Consider the following 21,132-nt stretch of genomic DNA (forward strand, 5'->3'; position numbering starts at 1 on the left):
GTCGCGGACGGTCGATGTAAAGGCGACAGAAAATAGGAGTATATCTGGTATTTTAACCGGTGTCGCACGATCGATAACTTTGTCCGTCGGTTGGTTCGGAAAGCGGTTTGCCCGCGGTTTTATTCTCGTCGAGTGTCAACGATCGGCTGGGGTTAACTCGGCGACAATCACGATAACGATTACGAGGAAGCTACGAGGAAGTCAGCGAATCCCCTTCCATAATCTCCCGTCGGAGTTCCCTACCCGTTTATCGTAGCTGCACTTTGATTATTTCCGTTCGCGACGGAGCACGAGTTTAACGCCGGCGCCTCATTGGAGAACGAATCTCACCAATGGATGCCCCGAGAATTTCTTCGCGTTTAACTTTAGACGATAGACGCGCGCAGCGCTTTCCGAAGAAAAGAAATCGAAATGTTACATTCGCAAAATCGTATTCGCTATAGGACGATGTTTTCGTAAGAAACAACCCTGTCCGACGAAGAGAGTAATTGAAGATGCAACGCTTGTGTATGTACGAGTATATCCGTTTACGTGGTGCTGCCATCTTGCGGTGGATCCAGTCTCGCGACAAACTTCTCGGATAAAGGAAGGTTACGATTATCGGACCGTTCGATAATTTTCTTTTTTGATCCGAGTCGTTCGCGTGCGATGAAATATTCTTCATCGTCCCCTCAATTGGATTGGAATTAAAATAGATGTAATGTGTCGACGTGCGGGAAGCAAGTCTGGCGAGGACGAAAAGAGCGGCCGTTCTCGAGAACTCGTCGATCCAAACAAGTGGTCAGTATTATTCGTGAATTGGACACTACTGGGACAGGAGTTTGGTGGCGCGCATCGGCCGCGCGCATCGGCGGCGTACACCACTGGCGGATCAGGGCGCTCTCTTTCCATCTCTCCGAGTAGCGTTGCCGATATCGACGATGCCAAAGTGGGGATAGAATCTGGCGGCAAGCTAGCAGGCGATACTTCCTACTGCATGACTCGCGCGACTTGGACGAGCTTAGTCACTCGCCAGCTACGAGACGCGTGTCTCTCCTTCTCGTTCGCTACTACATCCGTCGCTCCGTTCGCACTTTGCTCGATCAAGCACTGTACAGAGTGTGTGTAGCGTAAGAGGAAGGAAAAACGAGTAGAAAGAGAGCTACGCGAAACTACCGCCACCGCTCTCGAAGAGCAGCAAATGTCTCTTCGAGGAGCTTAAGCCGGCATATCTTTTTCTCTCTCTCTCTCTCTCCCTCTCTCTCTTCTCTCTCTCTCTCTCTGGCGCGCGCGCCAGTCAGCCAACCCACTCTTTCTCTCGCTTTTTCTCTTTCTTTCTCGCCCCCTCTCCGATATCCACTCTGATCTTCTCGATCACTCTCCCATCCCTCCTTCCAATCTCATCCCATTTTTCCTATCGCTAAAGGAAGGAAACTTATCGAGGAGGAAGGACCTGTTTGCGGCCAGATGGTTAATACGAAATTGTGACTTGTTAGAGATAAATGAGTCTCAAGTGTACGCAGTTCGTGTGGATATTCAACGTTCTCGTCGTTAATATTTTTGTCGAGTACATTGCGCAGCATCGCTGAACCGTTGTTGAGCCCTCGCTGACGTTCATCTAACCTCGACGTGTACTCACGTGCGCGAGCAGTGACGTTTCGTTAATCCAGAACTGTGACGGCGGGTTCGCGTCTGTACGCGTGTGCGTGTGCGTGTGCGTGTGCTTGCATGTGTGCGTCTGTGCGTACTTATATACGTACGTACGTACGTACGTAATAAAGAAAGAAAGAGAGAGAAAGAGCGAGAGCGAGAGCGAGAGCGAGAGCGAGAGAGTGATAGAGCGCGAGAAGAGGCTTTTTCCCTCCGTAAGATAAATATTTGAGCCTCGGTTACGTCTTCCGACGTATCCGCTGAACGATGAACTCGAAAAAAAGAATCTTTATCGAGTGAATGCCGATAAAAAGTCATTGGAACGTACGTTAGTAAAGGGGGGCCGAACGACGTTGGGTCACATTGATGATATCGTGAGACGGTACGTCACATCACACGACAGCCACGGCACAAGGAGGAGAAAGGGAAGAAGGAGGTGGTGAGAAGGAGGAGGAGGAAGAGGAGGAAGAGGGAAAAGAAGAAGCAGGAATAGAAGATCGCTCTTCGGGACGTAGCTAGATCGGGGATGCTCTAACAAGCTGCATCGCATCGCGGAGGGATTTGATAAACCTGCGAAAGCATAGTTTAATCGAGGTACACAGCGACTTTATCCTTTTTCTCCTTGTATTTCGGAAGCAGATGCTTGTACGACTTTTACCGTGGAGACGTATCTCGTAACGCCTTCAGCTCCTTTCTTTTAAATTTTCCGCGTCGAAGCGACGCGACGCGACGCGACGCGACGCGACGCGAGGCGACGCAACGCGATGCGACGCGAGGCAACGTTCAAAGTGGAATATCAAATATAGATCTTTTTCGTTTCGATAAGCGTTTAGCACGAGCAATGCAGCGTTTCTCCGTTGCGATCTTATTAGAACGATTAGGAGAAAAAAAGGAGAAGATTCGACGCAAGAGTCGAAGTAGCTGCGATCTACGTTAATTCGATAAGCTATTTGGGTCGTATCTTTGTTTTTCTTTACGGTTAATAAATATTCGTAGGCACGAGAAGCATCAAATTCGTAATTGATAATAGTAAGCGCGCCCTCGAGAATCGTTTCTTTTATTCCCACGTCACAATGGAATATCGTTAAGGAGAGCGAAGAGAACCGTGAGATTCGATTCGATTTTTTTAAACCGACTTCCTAACGTCTTTATCGTTATCGTTATCGTTATCGCTAGATATATAGTTCAATGGATTTAACGCGTTCCGATGTCACGCGATTTGTAAACGCGTCGCATATGCATGGAACTAATCGTTCGCTTCTTCATTTTCTTATTTAGATTCTCTTTCCTAGCGCGTTGGTAGGTATTATTATTATCGAGTAGAAAGTGCGATAAAACGAGGGAACGGATTAGTAAATGAAATGTGAAGCGATGATGTTCGTGGAAGAATAAAAGAGATCGTATTCGTCTCTCTCTCTCTCTCTCTCTCTCTCTCCCTCTGCGCGAGCAACGAGGCGCGTTGTGAAATAAGCGCGATTATATTAAACGCTTATCCGCGAGTCCTCGTACAAAGTCGGAAGAAAAAATGATTCGAATGGTCTCTCTTTCGCTCCCGACGTTTCTTCTCGACACGTGGCAAATCTGGTAGACAAAGCGATATTCCCGAAAAAACGTTCGAATCAGTTTCGCAGGATTCATTGGATGTGCAGCAATTCTTTCGACTTGGTAGGTTTGGGATTAGATAGAACGCATACGTACATACATCATACATACTGATATGTACATACGTACAAAATACGCGCGCGCACGTATAGAAATGCAATGTTTATATTTGAACAAGATACATAAGATTACAGAGTAGAACAAAATAATAGCTCCATTTTCTGTAGGAATTCGTCTCCGTCACCATACTGCACGTTGCGGTCACCTATTTCTGTTTTGCTTCCTGGTTGCCGACGCTTCTGAGACAAGCTCGATGTGATTACATTGAAAAGGTCGTCTCTTCTCTTCTCTCCTTTCCTCGCTCTCCATTCCTTCCCTTTCTTCTCCTTCCCTCTCCTCCCCTCTCTCGCCCCTCCGTCTCTTCCACTGGCACCGCCGTTCCTCTCGCTCCGACGTCCTCCTTCCGTTTCCAGTCTCTCCTACTACCGTCGGATTACTCTCCCTCCCTACCATCTTCCACCCCGCCCCTCTTTTCTCTCTTCCGTCTTCTCCTTCTTACTTCGCTCCCTTCCGTCTTCTTGTCGCGCCGTTTCTTTTCCCACTCTCTTCCTTCTTGCTCTTCTCTGCTGTCTACTCCCACCCTTGGTATAGGTGTATATGTAATACCTTGTTCGCACTATTATTTGACTTTTTCTTACCTGTCTTTGCTTCTTTTTCGTCTTTCATTATCGTGTTCTTGATTATAAGTAGGTAATGCTTTGACCATAAGTCATAACGCGATCGCCAGTAACGATTGTCTCCGCGTTACACTCGTTACGACAGATGCTTGGCACCTTCCGTACGCGTCAGCCTGTGACACCTGACACCGTTCCGACTCGGTCGCGATACCTTCATTATTTTTTTTTCGAGCTCGTGATAGTACCTGCTCCCCTTTCTCGATTTCTCAATGTACGTCTTCGCTCGTGTTAGGGTTTGCCCATCTCCTCTCTCCCTCTCCAAGTGCTAAATTTATGCGGCCGTTCGGTTCACGATCCTGCCATTAGAAAATCTTTATGAAAGTCCTGCCATTAGAAAATCTTTTTCTTTATTTCTGCAAGAAAATCTTGGAGCATGGCAATCGTGATCGATTGCGAGTAAGATAAAAGCGCTACTTGGATAGCAAAGAGAATGGTTAGAATGTGGGGAGAGAAGGTATACATATGCGCGCGAACGAGCGAGCGAGCGAGCGAGCGTGTGTGAGTACACGTAAAGATGGATAGAGGAGTGGCAAAAGGGGAAGTGCACGAAGGGTGAGCTTGGCTGAAGGCGGCGCGGTAAGAAAGCGGTTCGTCGTTGACGACGACGAGGAGCGCGGGAGGAAAGGCGGCGGAGAAAGGAAGTGGGACGAGAGGAGGGGGAGCCCTTTCAACGCTATTGCGTCGAGCTCACCGGAAGAGCCCCGAACCCGGAAGTAAGAGAGAGGAAGCAGTATATACTGTGGCTTGGAAAGAGAAATGGAAATTTCTGTAGGACCCAGAAGGGAAGGGCTCGATCGATCTTCGTGAGGATTGTGACAACGCACCGCCGACTTTGAAACGACCTTCGTACAAAGTCAAAAGATTCGATTCTTTCTATGGTTGGCTATTTAATTCTATGGTTTCACCGCTTGGATAGTGGGTCCCGTCGAGTTCCGATCTCTCGACGGAACGGAGGATGTCTAGACCAACTGTTAAGGAATGCGAAAAGACACGAGATAACAAAGCGATGTCGCTAGGAACGGCTATAGATAGATGTACCAAAGAGGTGGCGCGCGTTATGTCTCTTTTCACTCGATATATTTCCATTTGCTCGTTGCTCCCAACGAACAAATCCGATCACTTCTCCTCGTTGCGTCGAGGCTCTGCTTCGCGCGAGGATATAGATATTATTATAATTACGAGACATAACCAAGCGTATGCGTGACGACGCCGCGGTACTCGACTTAGGAACGGCGCTGAACACGTCAGACGAGACGTGTCTCCGACAGTTAAGGCGTGGTAAGGAACGCCATATTCGCATTGTATCTACGACATGTTTCATCGGCGTAGTCTTCTTATAGGTGTGCTTGGAAAATTTAACGAATCAAAATATGACCTCATCCTATCGATGATCCATGCTTTGGGAATCTCCAAGTACTCGATTGTATCGACCGTTCTTTTCAAATATATCCCTATATCGTTAGATCGGCATACAGCTGTACTCGGTTGATCGTTCTTTCAAAATGTCCGAAAGTGCTGTCGTCGAATCTTTCCATTCCATCCTACTTCATTTTATCGACTACTTTTATTGACAAATTCAATGAAACGCGATATGTATATTCATCGAACGATGGAAGAAGAAATATCGTCTGCATCTTTTCCCATTTCGTCGTTTTTTCCTCTTTGCTTTAGCGAAAGAGAAGAACCGGTCGGTATCCGGACCGGAAGCACGGACCTTGGTCCTCTTTTTCTTCTTTATCGCTTGTAAAAGAGGCGAGGAATGGAGCCTCATTGGCGTCTTGTCAGATCTTTTATCTTTTCCCTTCCGAAGAACCTCTCTCTCTCTCTCTCTCTCTCTCTCGCTTCCTTTCTTTCTTTCTTTTTTCTTTCCTTCTTTCTTAAGCTCCTTCTCTCCGTCTTTCCGTCACTTTGCTCTCTTCTTCTTTCCTCATTGTTCCTATAGCCACCAAATACGAAGAGCTCGCGCGTGTGCGTGCGCGCGCGCGCACCCGTGTGTGTGAGAGAGAGAGAGAACTCTGCCTTTCGTATTCCCGCCTTTTACCGTATCTTTCGACCGACCAAGCACGAAAAACTAAGCAAAAGGAAACTGGCGGACACGATGGATGGCATCCGGCTCCTCTTGCTGCCGTTTGAAAGAATCCGTTCGGTCGGAGTTGCGGGAAAGAAAAAGGCAGAGGAAAGGGAAGTACCAGTGGTAGGTCTTCTCATAACGAGGAAAGCTTATGCACGTCGAGTCACTAAAGTTTAACGATATCTTACTTTATTTCAAAGTGATAACAAAGTTGGTAGAAAGAATCTCTGCTTGTTGTTTCGCGTATGATGCCTTTGATTTTGATCGATCTAATGTAGAATGCGGACGAACGAATGGAATGCTTGCTTTCTTATCCTACATCGTATTCATTTAATGTGTTTTTGATAAAAGGATAAAACAGAATGAGATGCTCGCTGCGAAAAATAAACCGATCGAAACCGATTTGCTTCCGTTCGTTTTATGTGGAACGCGGAGTTCCTTCTCGTATTTCACACGTACGACGCTCTCACAGGGCAACAACTCTGGCATTCCTTGCCGTCGGGATAACTATTATTACGAGTCGGCGGATCCGGGACAAGAGACACGACGATAGTTCTCCTCTCCTCCCGTTCTTCTCTCTCATACCCCTCCTTCGTTCTTCTCGTTCCACCGCTAGTAACCCTCTCCTCACATTTTCTGTACTTGGACCTCACGATGGGGTCCGAATTTAAGCATCCAGTAATTTTGCCAGTGCGACCTACCTACCTACGTTTTATCTCAACGCATCCAAGTATTCTCGTCGATCCGATTGCCCGTATTTTCCAACCACGAGAGTCCAAATTTTCTTTTAACGTTTCGATATCTGTTCTGTCCTAGCAGTCTAGACTTCACATATGAAGAACACTTTGTACTTTAAGCGTTTACAGCTCAAGACTTTCATATAATTCGAAATAATTCGTCATACTCGTCTCAATTATTCCTTAATCCTAAAAAAAAAAAACTCATCCTTACGTTAGGTTACGAAGATTATTTCGATATGTCGATAAAATTCTTTTTGTCGACGATATTGTCATATCACAGTTTGATACTTTGCTATTTGGTAGGATGCATAGTGGGCTCGCGCGCGCGTTCTATTATTGTATACTTCCTTCTTGGCACGTTTAACTCTTCTACGGATAAATTTCTTGGTACTTTTAGAAAACTCGATTCCATCGATTGTGTGCGTTTTACTACATTGTTATCCTATTAAATGATTCGATAGAGATACAAGGCTGAAATGAGCACGTGATATTTAGATATGTCCTTATTTATATGTACCTTTTTTATGTAGCCTATCTTACGATAAGAAAGGAGGATCTACGCGGGTATCGTTTTATTAACGACGTAATCACCCATTTGATTACTAATTTAAATGTCGAAGGAGTTATGCGCGCGAGAGCGCGATATAGTGCACGAGTTACCCTCGTCTTATGGTGGTACTTCGGTGGCAGGTAAAATGCAGGTGACGGCCAAGATTTACGGGCTACCTGCGACCGGCTCCTCCCACCATTCGTTCTTAATGGTTATAGAGGCCACAGAATTAAAGGGATCAGCCAGTCGACCTTACCTGCCAACGTGTATCGTTTCTTCATTTTTCTCTTTCTTGTTTCTTAAAGAAAAGGCCTTCACCTTTTCACGATGAGCCTTTTGGTAGGAGGAACTTCTTAGAAATTTCCAATCCCGTTTCTGTTTTAGCCTTCTCAAACTCGGAACTTCCGCCTATGTCTTCGGTTAGAAGCAACAGTTATCCTTGAATAAAATCGCGGTGGATACGAATAATATGAAGGTCGTTTGAACGCGGATACCGTTTGATTGTTGGACAAAAATGTAAATAACACTATTCAGGAACGAGAGAGCGATAGAGCGGGAGAATGGGCAAGCAAGAGAGCGAGACTTGGTCGAGAACTTTGGTTCGTCTCTCGTACGCGCATTTTTCCTTTTCTTTTAAGTTCTCGTTTTTTTTTTTTTTTTCCTTTCCTTAGATCTTGAGATCTATATGCCGGCAATAGAAATTTCCTTTTCTCGAAAGAGCAAACGTCGACGCACAAAGGGAGCGTAGTCCATATGTTGGCAAGTAGAGAATTACTTATACGATAAGTTCGAAATTGAACAGACCTCTTCTAGCGTAGCGTAAGAGATGAGGAAGATCGAGATGAAACGAGTCGTACGTGTGGCGCAGTGCGTGCGTGCGCGCGCTGATGTGTGAGAGAAAGAAGAGGAGGTTGGTTCCCATGAAGAGAAGCTGGTGCCGAGTGACGAGGGTGAACTAGGTTTTTTTTTTTTCCATCGACTTCCGGTCGACGGTACTCGCATGCACGTGCATCGGAGGGCTCGTCGCTGTTCTTTGTAACACAAGCAGTAGTTCTCAAACATGAGGTCAATTCGTACCGTCCGAGTTCTTGGAATCAGTACACCGGATTTTGAGTCCAACCCCAAACATTTAGCGCGTTTGGTATCGTCGCTCTATGCTACCGATAAACGCAACCCATCGCGATATATTTCTCCAATCTAATGATACATGTCGTGGCAATAACGATTAAAGAATTTTTAGCGATCGTTACGATCATAACGATTTTAGTTAATTTTTTTTTAAGCGTGCAGATATGAACGCGAAGCGTAATATTTCGAAGCCTTGGACAGACATCATGAAGATGTCGGATAAGAGCGAAGAAGAAGGAAGAAGAAGAGAGAGGAAAGAGGAGGAGAACGAGCGCACGCGCATTTAAAGAAGAAAGAGAGAGTGGGAGGGAGGAGGGTCACTGACACGTCGCTGAAGCGTTTTATCAGTCGAGTGCACAGCCCACATAGTTAGGCTGCGTTCACACGTGCTCGTGGACATCGTACCGTCCGCCCCCTTTACTGCGCCTAGATATTCGACTGTCGTTCGTGAACGGACGTATGCCAGCGTGCACGGCACGCGGAAAGAGAAAAACGCGAAGAAGACGAGACGAGGTAGAGAGAGAGGGGGGAGGGGGGGGGGAAGACGAAGCTACAGGATGGAAGTACGAAAGGAAAAAGAAAGAAACACGGAAAGTCCAATGATTTCAATGAACACCATTATCGTCCACTATCTCGAACGTTGTCGGTATTCAAAAAACATGTTCCACGAAGAGTTATTGACATGTACGATCGCACGCACACACACGTCTCGGACTCTACGTCTCGATGCTAACGACTCATGGCCGATGACCATTGTTTGCATGTTTTTTTTTCTTATTATGCCTCACCTATGTACGTAATCGTGTAACGTACATAAGTACCTATTCGCATCGTAGAATATTTGATAATAACTTTTAATAGAAATTCCCGGAGAATAAAAGGAATTGTGGGCAATGAGCAATTTCGATCGAAAGATTCGATCGAATGCGACGTATTAATTAAGTACGACCACTGGGAATGTTTTACTGTAAGTCACATAATCGAACATTCAAGTTGATAAATAATCAACGATACGATTGAAGACGAGCAACAACATTGGCAGGATCCTACGAGGAATGATTTTTGCGGCACTTTGGCTTCGACTTTGTATGTCACCGCGAGCGATAACCCGTCATAAGTCTCTCGTAAACAAAAAGAGTACAGAAGCCAATATACATTTATGTTATTATATCGATGTATATAAGTATAGTATATTTATATGCGAGTATGTGTACGTAGCACCACTATGTGGATTTAGATACATTGGATGATCAGAGTTACGTTAGAAACGGTTTATCGCTCGAAGCGTTACATGTTCGTGATATACTGCTTGCCGTACGTAGAAAGAGTATCTTTTTTAATTGAGATTATTCGGCGAGATGGTCGAAAGTTTTACAAGGTTACCTACGTATGCACGAAGACAAATTCGCCGCCAGTCGTCCGGTGAACTTTATTTTCCGCATTGATGTTTTACGCACGCGCAATCGTGCGATTAAGACGGTTTATAGATTTACGGAGAGAACTCACGTTTCATCCGTCCGTTGCCGTTAACTTGAAGATGGTTGGCCGTCGGGGCATCGCCATCGGATATACGATAAGGCACGTACGTCTTTGTATTGTTTTAGTTGAGGAAAGCAAAGGAAATGTATGAATTTGTTGAATGAGATATCGCACAAATTGGACCGTCTAAAAAAATCATCCTAAATTGAATAATATGTAATAGGGATCGGTATGGGAAATTGATCAAGATTGATTTTAATTTCATCGATCGTGGTATACATCGGTCTGTTCGATAAGAATCCGTAAAGATCGATGAAGAAAGATGAAATAAATGGGATCAAAGAATGCTTCCTTGTTCCTCGATCTCTGGTAAAAGGAATATATGTATGTATAAGGAGTGGGAGAAGAATCCGGTAGCTCTGTATGTGCCGTTACGCTTCGAGCGTAGGCGCTCGACTTTCTCCGTCTGATCTCGGCTGCTATCGGTCGACCGATTTGGAGCCACGCGAGAGGAGCGCTTATATAGGCGCACGCGTAACGAATGATTACGTTAAGAGCGCGTAACGCTTACCACGCGCTTCTCTTCGAAGAATGATTTATCCTATCGATCGACTCTTATCGATTTTATCAACTCGTAAGAAATAAATGTTCAACGTGCTGGCCTTTTACTTTGAAATGTCATTCTTATCATATTATTTCGGATTATCGATGTTCATCCCGCGTTTATCCCGCGTATCAAGGCTTTTCCTTCCTCCCACGCGAAAGATATCACAGACGAGAGATTTTCTTTACTCGCTCTCTTCGAGCAACATCTTTTGCAACGTCGAACATCCACTTTAATTTATAAGAAGTATTGGTAGTGCGTAATTTTCTAAGAACGTACATATTTCCTCGTCATGATTACTTATCCTTCTTTCCTTGCTCGTTTTTTGTTTCTCCCCCCCCCCCTCTCTATTTCCCTTTCGGTCTCGGCGTTTACACAACACGGATGTTCTCTCGTAGAAAACGTTCGTTCGATCTTTCTAATATTTGATTATGGAGGAAAAACGTCTTAGACGAGTAGGAGAGAGGGTGCGATCGATACACGAATTTAAAATCTAAAAGATTATCGTTCCATCCAAACTTGTAACGTAAAGCTCGACGTTAATCGTTGAATCGTTGAGAGACAAAATCGAATAGAAACCACCTGTTATCGATGTAACCGCACGTAAGGGTAAGAGAAACGAGATGTAGGTATATGTCTTCTCCGGCAAAGAACCCGGAAGAACGGGGTCGAGGAGAGAAAGATACGATGAATCGTGTGTGATTGTGGAAGAGAACAGACGTTGCGTTGGAACACGCGTTATATGATAAATGTTAAATTCCTCTCGAAGCAAGGCAAGGATTTTCCTCCTTCGACTCACCGTATCTCCCCCTTTCGCCGTTACCTTCCGTAGCTCTTCTGTTTCCTGGTTGTATATAGGTACTTTCAAATACTACAAGCATACACGAACACACACGCGCTCACTTATCGATCGATAAATATAAAAGCACATATCAAAATTGCATAATTTTTGTTTCAGCGAATCGATCGACGACCATTCTTTGCGACCCTCAAATAAATGAGTTCCTGCTTTATTCGTAGATAATTAATAGAGAAAGAGAGGGAGAGGGAGAGAGAGAGAGAGAGAGAGGAAGATGCACACTCGTATTCGACTTAATTCTTGGAGATGTGCGTGATGTACTCCACAGGCGCCTTCTCTTCGTGCGCATATACTTATGTACATTAGCAACGTGTAGTTATCTATTTCCTCTTTGAGAAAGTGACACCGACGATGCTGGTATAGCTTGACTCTCATACTTTACTACGTAGATACTACTCTCCCGAAGCGCGTTACTCGTATGCCCTACGTACCTATTTCGTATGTCTAGCATGAAATTACGTGAATCGTTATTTAATCAACAGTTTGACCGACATTGAAAGACGTACGTAGCTGTTCGTATAGTTCGTACAAGTAATATAATCGGTAAGAAATGTTACGATCTGGCGGATAGATGATTGCAAGAGTTTCGATTCTTTGCTGTCGTAGACCTTTTTCGCGCGAGATCCTCCAGAACGAAAATAGCTTCGACGTCGATGGAAATAAGTTATGCAAATCTACATTGAGAACGGATACACCTTTTCCTGCTGTCTTCCATTTTGTATGCCTCTACATTATATGCTAATGATCGCAAACCTTTCGGATGTCTATCGTACGAGACAGCATAGTCTCAAGAGACACGAGAGCTCGAGTCGAATTAGCGTAGTCCCTCGTGGGTGATCGATACAAATCATCATCTCGTATCTTACGTCAAGAACGAATCGTACAACGATCCACTCTTTTTCTATCTGCGTATGTTTTATGATATACACATGTAACATATCCATATTGCATTCGCGCACCTTCGTCTTCCTTCTTCTTCTTATTATTATGATCATTATTACTTGTATTATTATTGTTGTTGTTGTTGTTATATTCCAGCTATTTTTTTTTTTTTTTTTCTTTACAGGAAAACAGTAGTCAGAAATCTGAGGCGTGTTATGAAATTGTTGCCAGCGATTCAATTGCCACAATTACCGCCGGTTTCCGCTGCGAGCGGATTAACCGGGATGGATTCTCGACTACCACCGGGTATATCGTTGCCCTTTAGTCCTACGGATTTACTTTGGCGATACGGACCCAGTATGAATTTTCCGCCAACGACGCATCCACCACCGAGTCCGTTGCTCGATTTTAAGACGCACTTGCCTGCGAGTTTAGGTGAGAGGAGACGCAAGAAAGCCATGTTCTAGTTAGCTAATTATTACACAGGACCGATCTTCCGATGGATGCCAAACCGCGATGCCGGAGATTGAGAGGATATTTTTCTTTCACAGCTTCCGATCCACGACTCTGGTCAAGAGAGGACGTCGCCGCGTTCTTACGGTGGGCCGAAAGGGAATTTGATTTGCCGCAATTCGACATGGATATGTTCCAGATGAACGGAAAGGCGCTTTGCCTCCTAACGAAAGCCGATCTTGGCGAAAGGTGCCCCGGGGCGGGTGACGTCTTGCACAATGTCTTGGCGATGCTTGCGCGCGATTTCAATCAGTTACAGAGGTGCCTTCCCAGTAGTCCTGTAACACCTACCAGACCATCGGCTTATCCGCTCAGTCCTCATTCGCACCCGCCAACGCCTACGTGGACTGAAAATCCGTACGCCGCAAATCTGGCCTCGCTGATGTCCGCCAATTCCGTTACATTGTCTCCGGCACCGTCCGTCGATAGCCAGGCTGGTTCACCTGGACACGCGGATGGCAACCAAACGCAGATTTATAAGAGCGATTCGGACGAGGACAATCATCAAGTAGGGGGAAGTAACAGTCCTCCGGCGACGCCTACGGCACTCGCTGCGCAAAGACTCAGCGAGGTTTGCGTTAAGGATCAACCAAGTCCGACGTTACCTTCCCAAATGATGCCTCTTACTTCGGGCGCATATAGGCCGGCCGCCGCGAATACCGCGAGAGAATTCTTTCCTAGCGATTCGTCCGAACCTAATACCAGTTCGTATTATATATTTCTTTAATAATGTAGAATGTAGAACATAGAATATGACGATTCTCTTTCAAGTAATACAATCTTATCCGTTCTTTCTTTCGTTGCAGATGGGAGGCTTTTATGGGATTTTCTTCAACAGTTACTCAACGATCCATCTCAACGATACACGCATTATATAGCGTGGAAGAGTCGAGAGACTGGAGTTTTTAAGATTGTTGATCCTCCTGGCTTAGCACGGCTATGGGGGATACAGAAAAATCATTTGTCTATGAATTATGACAAGATGAGCAGAGCTTTACGTTATTACTATCGCGTAAACATACTTAGGAAAGTCCAGGGAGAGCGGCATTGTTATCAGTGAGTATATCATACGCACATTGGTACAGCAAGGCACGAACGAAGATGCTTGTGCAGAGTACATTTGTATACATATGTATTTAATATATTATTATATATAGATACTGATATATTATTATTATTATTATATATTATTTTGATATATTATTATATAGAATCGTATTTATGTGCTCGCTCTAATGTACGCGCGCACACATTTTTTACTTACATTAAGCAACAAATCGACAATCCATGTAACATCGATTCGAAGTATATATTAATGCGGACGGAAATCGTTTTTAGTAGTTTCCGTAATGAAGCGATTTGTAACAGTCTCAAATATTCTTAACCTTTTATATATATAAAACATGTTTATAACTTGGAAAAGAAGCGTTTCCGAACTCACGTTTATATGATCTTTTTCATTCTTGCAGTCAGTAGAATATATTCTTAAAATTTGGTGATCTATTTCTGAAATACATAACATAAATGAATCGTATTCTTATATGCTATCTCATTTCTCGTAGGTTTCTCCGAAATCCAACTGAACTGAAGAACATAAAAAATATATCTTTGCTGCGACAACAAATGCGAATAAAATCGGAACCCGAGGAGGAGGGAAGCATGACCGGAAGCAGTCTGGACACGGAAGCGGACATGCCGACGGATCTCTCGATGTCCACTATGAATCAACCGTCGAGCGAGCAGCCTCTACCGCTACACGATCCACCTACCAAGTACAGAAGTCACGCGTATAATCTCGTTAAGGCCAGTCAGGAACCGGAAGAGAGGAAGTGACGAGGGTCCTAGCGTTGATATCGCGCGACAGCGCACGATTACATACGATAGTACGCTATCATTGAACGTTGGCGCTAATGCGAATATGTTGCGGGCTCTCGTTTTAAAACTGTATGCCTCCGAACGGTACGCGAAAAGACACAACGAAAGGCCGTCCAGTATGTATACCGACGTCGTTGGATACGATCGAGGACGCATTTCATAGGGTAGCTGTGATGCAAGTCTTTAGAAGAAGTGGATATCGCTATTTGGTTACCAATTCTAGAATCGATTAAAATCGACTAGAATCGCCTAGAATCGACTAAAGAAAATAAAATATCGAGAAGATCGTAGCAAGATATTTCTATCGATGGCAAGTGCGATATGCCGAAGGATGCCTCTCGAACTTCGTCCATACATCGGTCAAAAATCTATTGCTGATTATGATAGTACAAGATTCCTCCTCCCTTTTATGTAAGGACTTTTGAGAGAACAATCCTAACAGAAAGCCAAGATTTAATGAAAGCCTTTATGATCGGGCCATAATGGTGGGCAAGGTTTCAGCCGCCTGTGATTATGAACCATTTTTCTTGAGGACTATGGGACTCATAAGAATGAGTAAATATCGTGGGATTTATCATCGTCCATTATGAATTGATGCCTCTTACTCAAGTGCAATCAGATGATAGCTATCGATTACCGAGCAACACAATTATTAAAGGACGTTAAACTTCTTTAGATGGATTTCAATAAGCGTGCAAAATATTTTAACAAAAATTACGTGTAATACGTGTAGGATATCGTAGGATATCGTCGTGGTTTTTTAAGGAGATATTTACGAAATATAATATTTTATTAAATTCGAATATTATATAATGCATAATATTCAATAAGACAACGTAAGCTGAAAAATGGGAAAAATGGTCGAAGGTATACTTGCCAGGAGATCTTTGTGCGATCTTTGTTAAAGTTACTTCCTTGCGGAATCAAGATATCACCACCTCCATGCTATTCTCCCAACATATCGACTCTAGTAAAAAGCGAAAGATCTGGATTGCCTATTATTGTACGCTTCGTAATACATGATGATTCGTTATAACCGTCGTGGAAAAATACTTTGGTTTAAGCGGTGAATCGTCGTGTCGAATCGGTGGACGCTTCAGTGAAGCTTAAAGGTTTGCGGATATTCCGCTAATGTTTCTCCATATCTTCTTTCATGAAACCCTCTTTTTAATGCGAAACGTTTTAGTTTTACTTTTTCCTTAAATCTAGAGTAAATACACATATATACGTATGTGTATCTAATGTACGTATGCCTAAATATATGTATATATACATATATACATATATACATATATACATATATACGTACATATATGCACATACGTGTATGTGTGTGCGTGTGCGTGTGCGTGTGCGTATGTGTATGTATGTATATAGACACGTACACACCACACACACACACACACATACGCGTGTGCGCGCGATAGTATAATGCTAATAAATCACATTATCAGAGCGAACATATAAGAGATATGCGCAATGTCCGCATCCATATGGAAACTTTCTTCGCAATCGATTTAGCGACATTCACACACATGTATCTCGATAATTTTATTTCATTGTACGTTTCAAATGGATGAACGTTGTTAGTACAAAAACAACTTTATTTTCTTTTACACCTCTCTGGATGATTATAACATATGGGATAAAAGCGACCATCCTCTATTTTCTTTCATTCTACGTTCGTAATCATCAAGTAATTAAAACGAAAATGTCGTTACGGTTAACGCTTCGCGGCCTAGTTCATTTTTAAGCTGTCATTTGTGCCAAGGACGATCTTTCTAGTTAATAAGACTGTGTATGTATATTTCATCGATTGTTTTAAATGAATAATTTGAAATAGTCTAATTACGGATAGTAATCGGTGAATAAAAATGTACGCGTAACGTTATATAGAATTTATATATAGTGTGGACTATATTTAAGATTATAGTAAATGTATATAGGTTATTATCGTACAGAGAAAATGATGGAAAAAACTCTATTAAAGAACTCTATTAAAGAACTAGAAAAAGAATTTTATGGAAACTCGGGGCCAGAGTTATATATACACAGACATACACATACACACACACACACACACACACACACATCCCCTACACACAGACATACACACATACACACACAAATTTATGTATAGATAAACAAACAAATAAATATATATATATTTTTACTACCAAAATTTATATTCGAAATTTATATATCTGTTACTGACGCGATTGTGGCTTACATTCCACGATTTCAATCTAGAATCATTTACGTGAATTACGAGAGATCTGATTGGGAGAAAAATACGTAAATATACGTAAGAGAGAGAGAGAGAGAGAGAGAAAGAGAGAGAGAGAGAGAGAGAGAGAGAGAGAGAGAGAGAGGGAGAGAGAGAAAGAGAGAGAGAGAAAATGAGAGCGGGAGGGAGAGAAAGAGCCGCTTTTCAAGATTATTGTAGTACTTTTGCACAAAACAAATATAAAATTGAAAATCTGAAAAATATAATGAACGTTTGTGCAAATTTGTGACCGTACTCCATGAAGATAAATCGATAAGTTGTATTAGGCTTCTTGTATGCTGTGATTTTTATATTATGATAACAAAGTGAAAATAATGAATTACGAATGTAAGAGGCAAGAGCATACACGCTCGTGTAATAATAAATGCATAACGTTGTTTAAAGAAAACTATAACTACGTGTGTCTTATAGATTTGTGTTTGCGATATACAAGTACATAAACACGTGAAAAGATGACGAGAGAAAAAACGTGATTTATAGTATATATATAAATGTAATATTTAATATTCACGCAGGGGAATCACGAATATAAATGAAAAAATTTTATTGATTAAATCAATGGGAAAAACTATACATTTTACTCATCCTGCGCAAATATATCGAAACTAGAAGTTAGCGACACTTTTATTATGTAACTTGTTGCGAACATAAGGTGAACGATAATCGCTGTAAATATAAACTTATTTACTTATCAAAGCCTCATCTTTTTATTGTTGTCGATCATTACCTTGATAGACTGCCTCTCATCGAATAAGAAAAAGTACAGAATTTTTTCTTTTTTGTGATCCGAACGTGAAATATACTTATTTTTTCCTTTTCGCGATTTATTTCAAAAATATGAATGAATATGTGTATGAATCTACATTTAGTAAGCATCGTAGGTTCTAATATTGAACGTATTTCTATAACGATCGAGCGATTTCTATATTTGATCGAGCACGGATTGCATCTATCCGAATTGCGTTAGGGGTTTTGTTTGGATTTCTAATTGGTCTTGTCTGCTTTTGTATGATTTTATTTACATTTCGAAGTAGTAGAATTATTCTCCGATGGTTTTGATTACTTCACTCGGAAATGCAGATATTTTTAGATCGTTTTGTATAATTTTTAAATAATTTTGTCTACTATTGAGTGATTTTGTTTATTTTATTGCATAATAAATTTCTTTTTAAATGCTTTTGTCTAATTCACATTGTAGGCATGCCTTTTTTATAATAGACATTTGAAATATATTTAGAAGACATATGTATACTTATACCGAGCCGTATTATATCAAATAGAATAAAGTGAATATTACTATATGATATAAAGCCCAACATTTTATAAAGGAGCTTAAATCAGCGAAAAATGTAGAGATATAAATTGCAACGTCAATTACATCGAATGATGACGATACTAAATGATTTGCTAAACAGTTTTCCAGTTGAGAAATAAATAATCACACAGATTTAATAGTAATAAAGTATATAATACACATTTCACTTTATATAGTCTTATATCAGCAGTGTTAAAAGAGAGATTGACTATATCTCAACAGAGGTCTTACCACGTGGATATTGCTATCGCAAGATTCACGAACGAAAATAATATAATAATTAGTCGTATTTAATCGATCGGAACGTAGACGAACAGAAATTCATCAACCGCGTGTCCTATTCTACCCGTGAAAAGAAATCTGGATTCTTTACTAATTATTTTGAAAATACCATTATAAAAAGTTCTACATAATTGTCCTGACATAAGTGATTCATATAATTCTTACATATGATTTGTACATCTCGAGAATATCCAAAGTGCATGTATTTTATAATCACTATTATGTTATATTTAAAATTAATATATCGTGTTATTAATAAATCTGAAATTGGAGATTTAAAAGTTAAATAAGATAATTGGAAAAATTACGAAACAAAAGTATATATTAACACATAAATAATAGCTGCTTTATAACTAATGGTACTCACTCGTGAATCAATTCAATACACATCCAAACTTTTTAAACTATCTTAATTACTAAGTGGCAGATAATTAACCGATCTGCTATTTTTCTAATATTAACTATATTCTAATATTATATCTAAAATTAGCTTTAAAAATAAATTAACCTTAAAACTAGAATCCTTAATAATACTATTAAGATAAACGTGCTAAAGCGTAAAAAAGGAAGCATTACAATCTGTTAGGTTGCGTTTGAGATTGCGTCCGGGGTTGCATCCGAGGATACGTCCATGGTTACATCTGGATTGCGATTCTGCATGAGACTCGATGCTAAGTATATATACTTGTATAATATTTAGTTAGTTCTTAAATTATAATTATATTAAATATACACATATATATATGTATGTGTGTATATTTATATAATATGCAATTATACTTACATACACAGGCACTCACGTACACACTTAGTCGATTTTTCAAGATCGAATATTGCATGGTCGATAACTTTCTTTAGTACTTTGCATTATACTTTTATTTTATTCATTAATAAATATTTACAGAAAATTGAAGAAATCAAGTTTTATGTAATCGTACATATCGTTTTGTTTCGCTGAGCTACGAATTGTTCTATTGTCAACTGGACATCGTTGAAAATTTATGTGCGCAGTAAACGATCACGAATATCGTACACTAATAATACTTTAATTTTTACTTTTTACAGAATACACAATTACGATTAATTGCATAAACTGTTCATTTTTTTATAAAATTTAAATATATTACAAAGAGCATATTTAGTATTTTTTAAATTAATCCCCATTATAAAAGCTTTTTTATTGTTATTTATAATCTATCATAAATATAATTAAAAATTGATAAGAAGAAGGAATTCAACAATTACAATATCGTGTTTCTATCTTTCTCTTTGAATTTCATTGCACAGGTAATGTACGCGCATATGCGACAGTCTACGAAGTTACTGCAACTTGAGTTTCATTACTAGCATAATCTTTATCATTCTGAATGAAGCTATATCAAGTGCCAATTAGATTATCAATGTAAATTAACTTAGGAGAAATACTTAAGAAATATAATACTTACACGATGCAAGCGTGTTAGAATCATTCGTTGTCTAGATGAAACACGTCCAGATAGCTGCTTAGAGGAACGAATACTGCGTACTAGCAGCGCGTTAGTAACGACGACGAATGGGGGAAAGTCGTGCCAAGGCCGATCTCTCCGACCGTCCCTTGTTTATTTACAAACATTTTTCTCGGAAAGACTTCTCAAATTCTCCGAATTGTACGACATATATATATATATATATATATATATATATATATATATATATATACACACGTAGTAATAACAATTTATCGCTCGACTGGTTTTTCTTTCGTTATTTGCCGGAAACAATAGGTAGAGAAACCTTTAAGCTATTATCTATATACTAATGTTATCTTTCTCTTTCTATGAAGAGCCTCTTGTATGTATTTAAAAACAGACAAATTTACGTGTGCGTAACGAGACTTTGCTATAACGACCATTTAAATGTTTTTTAAACTTAACCTTATCCTTTATTTTCATGCATGAATTATTGTCGAGAAAACATCATTTTTTGACAGAATTTTTTCGAAGAAAACGAAGCGCGTATTCGAAAGTTCGGAAGAATCGTATTCTCACTGGAATCTTCATCTTTAAAACGATCTCGTTCGTCAAAATCGTTGAAAAATTATACCTGTATTTATCGTTGACGTAAACCATCATAAAACAACGAGCGATGGACTGTCAACAAAAACGGACCTTTGAACGAATCGGATGGTTACTCTCTCTCTCTCTCTCTCTCTCTCTCTCTCTCTCTCTCTCTCTCTCTCTCTCTCTCTCTCTCTTTCTAAAAGTAGAAACTTCAAAATCAATACTTTCCTCGTACTAACATCGAAAATAATATACATTTATATGAAAAATAATCGTACGTGGGCGCACGAACATTTTCCTTACAAATATATTTTCACGTTTACGAGCTTTATTTCTACAGATATCAAATCGAAATGATTAATTTTCACAGTTTGATGCAGCCAGATATCCGTTTAGATAGTTTTTAATTTCGTATATCATATTTTTAACGTTTCCATATTTTTATACAAACAGATCGAAACAACAACCACGTGGGGAAGCCATTGAAAAGATGACGTAATGCGTACGTGCGACGGTCCATAGTTTCCTTCCTGCCGTCTA

The 21,132-nt window shown here is 40.9% G+C and overlaps 1 protein-coding gene and 1 long non-coding RNA gene across 8 annotated transcripts; one reads left to right on the top strand and one right to left on the bottom strand.

Annotated features, from left to right (window-relative positions):
* The first annotated feature begins 555 nt into the window (after nt 1–555).
* On the top strand, nt 556–17,652 carry LOC127066048 (ets DNA-binding protein pokkuri). 7 transcript variants are annotated; one of them, XM_050999322.1, is made up of 6 exons: nt 10,051–11,398; nt 11,499–11,756; nt 12,466–12,716; nt 12,833–13,498; nt 13,601–13,850; nt 14,357–17,652. In XM_050999322.1, the coding sequence occupies exons 3-6, from the start codon at nt 12,497–12,499 to the stop codon at nt 14,625–14,627; spliced, it is 1,407 nt and encodes a 468-aa protein (XP_050855279.1). In that variant the 5' UTR covers nt 10,051–11,398; nt 11,499–11,756; nt 12,466–12,496; the 3' UTR covers nt 14,628–17,652. The 7 variants fall into 7 exon arrangements, with proteins under 7 accessions (XP_050855259.1, XP_050855269.1, XP_050855294.1 ...); XM_050999302.1 differs by lacking the exons at nt 10,051–11,398; nt 11,499–11,756 and adding an exon at nt 556–780; XM_050999312.1 differs by lacking the exons at nt 10,051–11,398; nt 11,499–11,756 and adding an exon at nt 899–2,223.
* On the bottom strand, nt 16,985–21,095 carry LOC127066122 (uncharacterized). The gene is made up of 2 exons (XR_007782283.1): nt 19,338–21,095; nt 16,985–19,224 (listed from the first exon to the last, which is right to left on the bottom strand). It is a non-coding gene; the product is annotated as an uncharacterized LOC127066122 (long non-coding RNA).
* Nucleotides 21,096–21,132: the final 37 nt, after the last annotated feature.

This window comes from Vespula vulgaris, chromosome 1 (assembly GCF_905475345.1).
Source record: "Vespula vulgaris chromosome 1, iyVesVulg1.1, whole genome shotgun sequence".
Taxonomy (NCBI): Eukaryota; Metazoa; Arthropoda; class Insecta; order Hymenoptera; family Vespidae; genus Vespula; species Vespula vulgaris.

What these genes read in the sequence shown, in the direction of transcription:
- LOC127066048 (XM_050999285.1), top strand. Translation starts at nt 9,902, where the DNA reads ATGTTTTACGCACGCGCAATCGTGCGATTAAGACGGTTTATAGATTTA. An exon ending in GCCATCGGATATACGATAAG is followed by an intron (nt 10,036 to 12,465) that starts GCACGTACGTCT and finishes TTTTCTTTACAG; the next exon opens with GAAAACAGTAGTCAGAAATC. An exon ending in TTCGTCCGAACCTAATACCA is followed by an intron (nt 13,499 to 13,600) that starts GTTCGTATTATA and finishes CTTTCGTTGCAG; the next exon opens with ATGGGAGGCTTTTATGGGAT.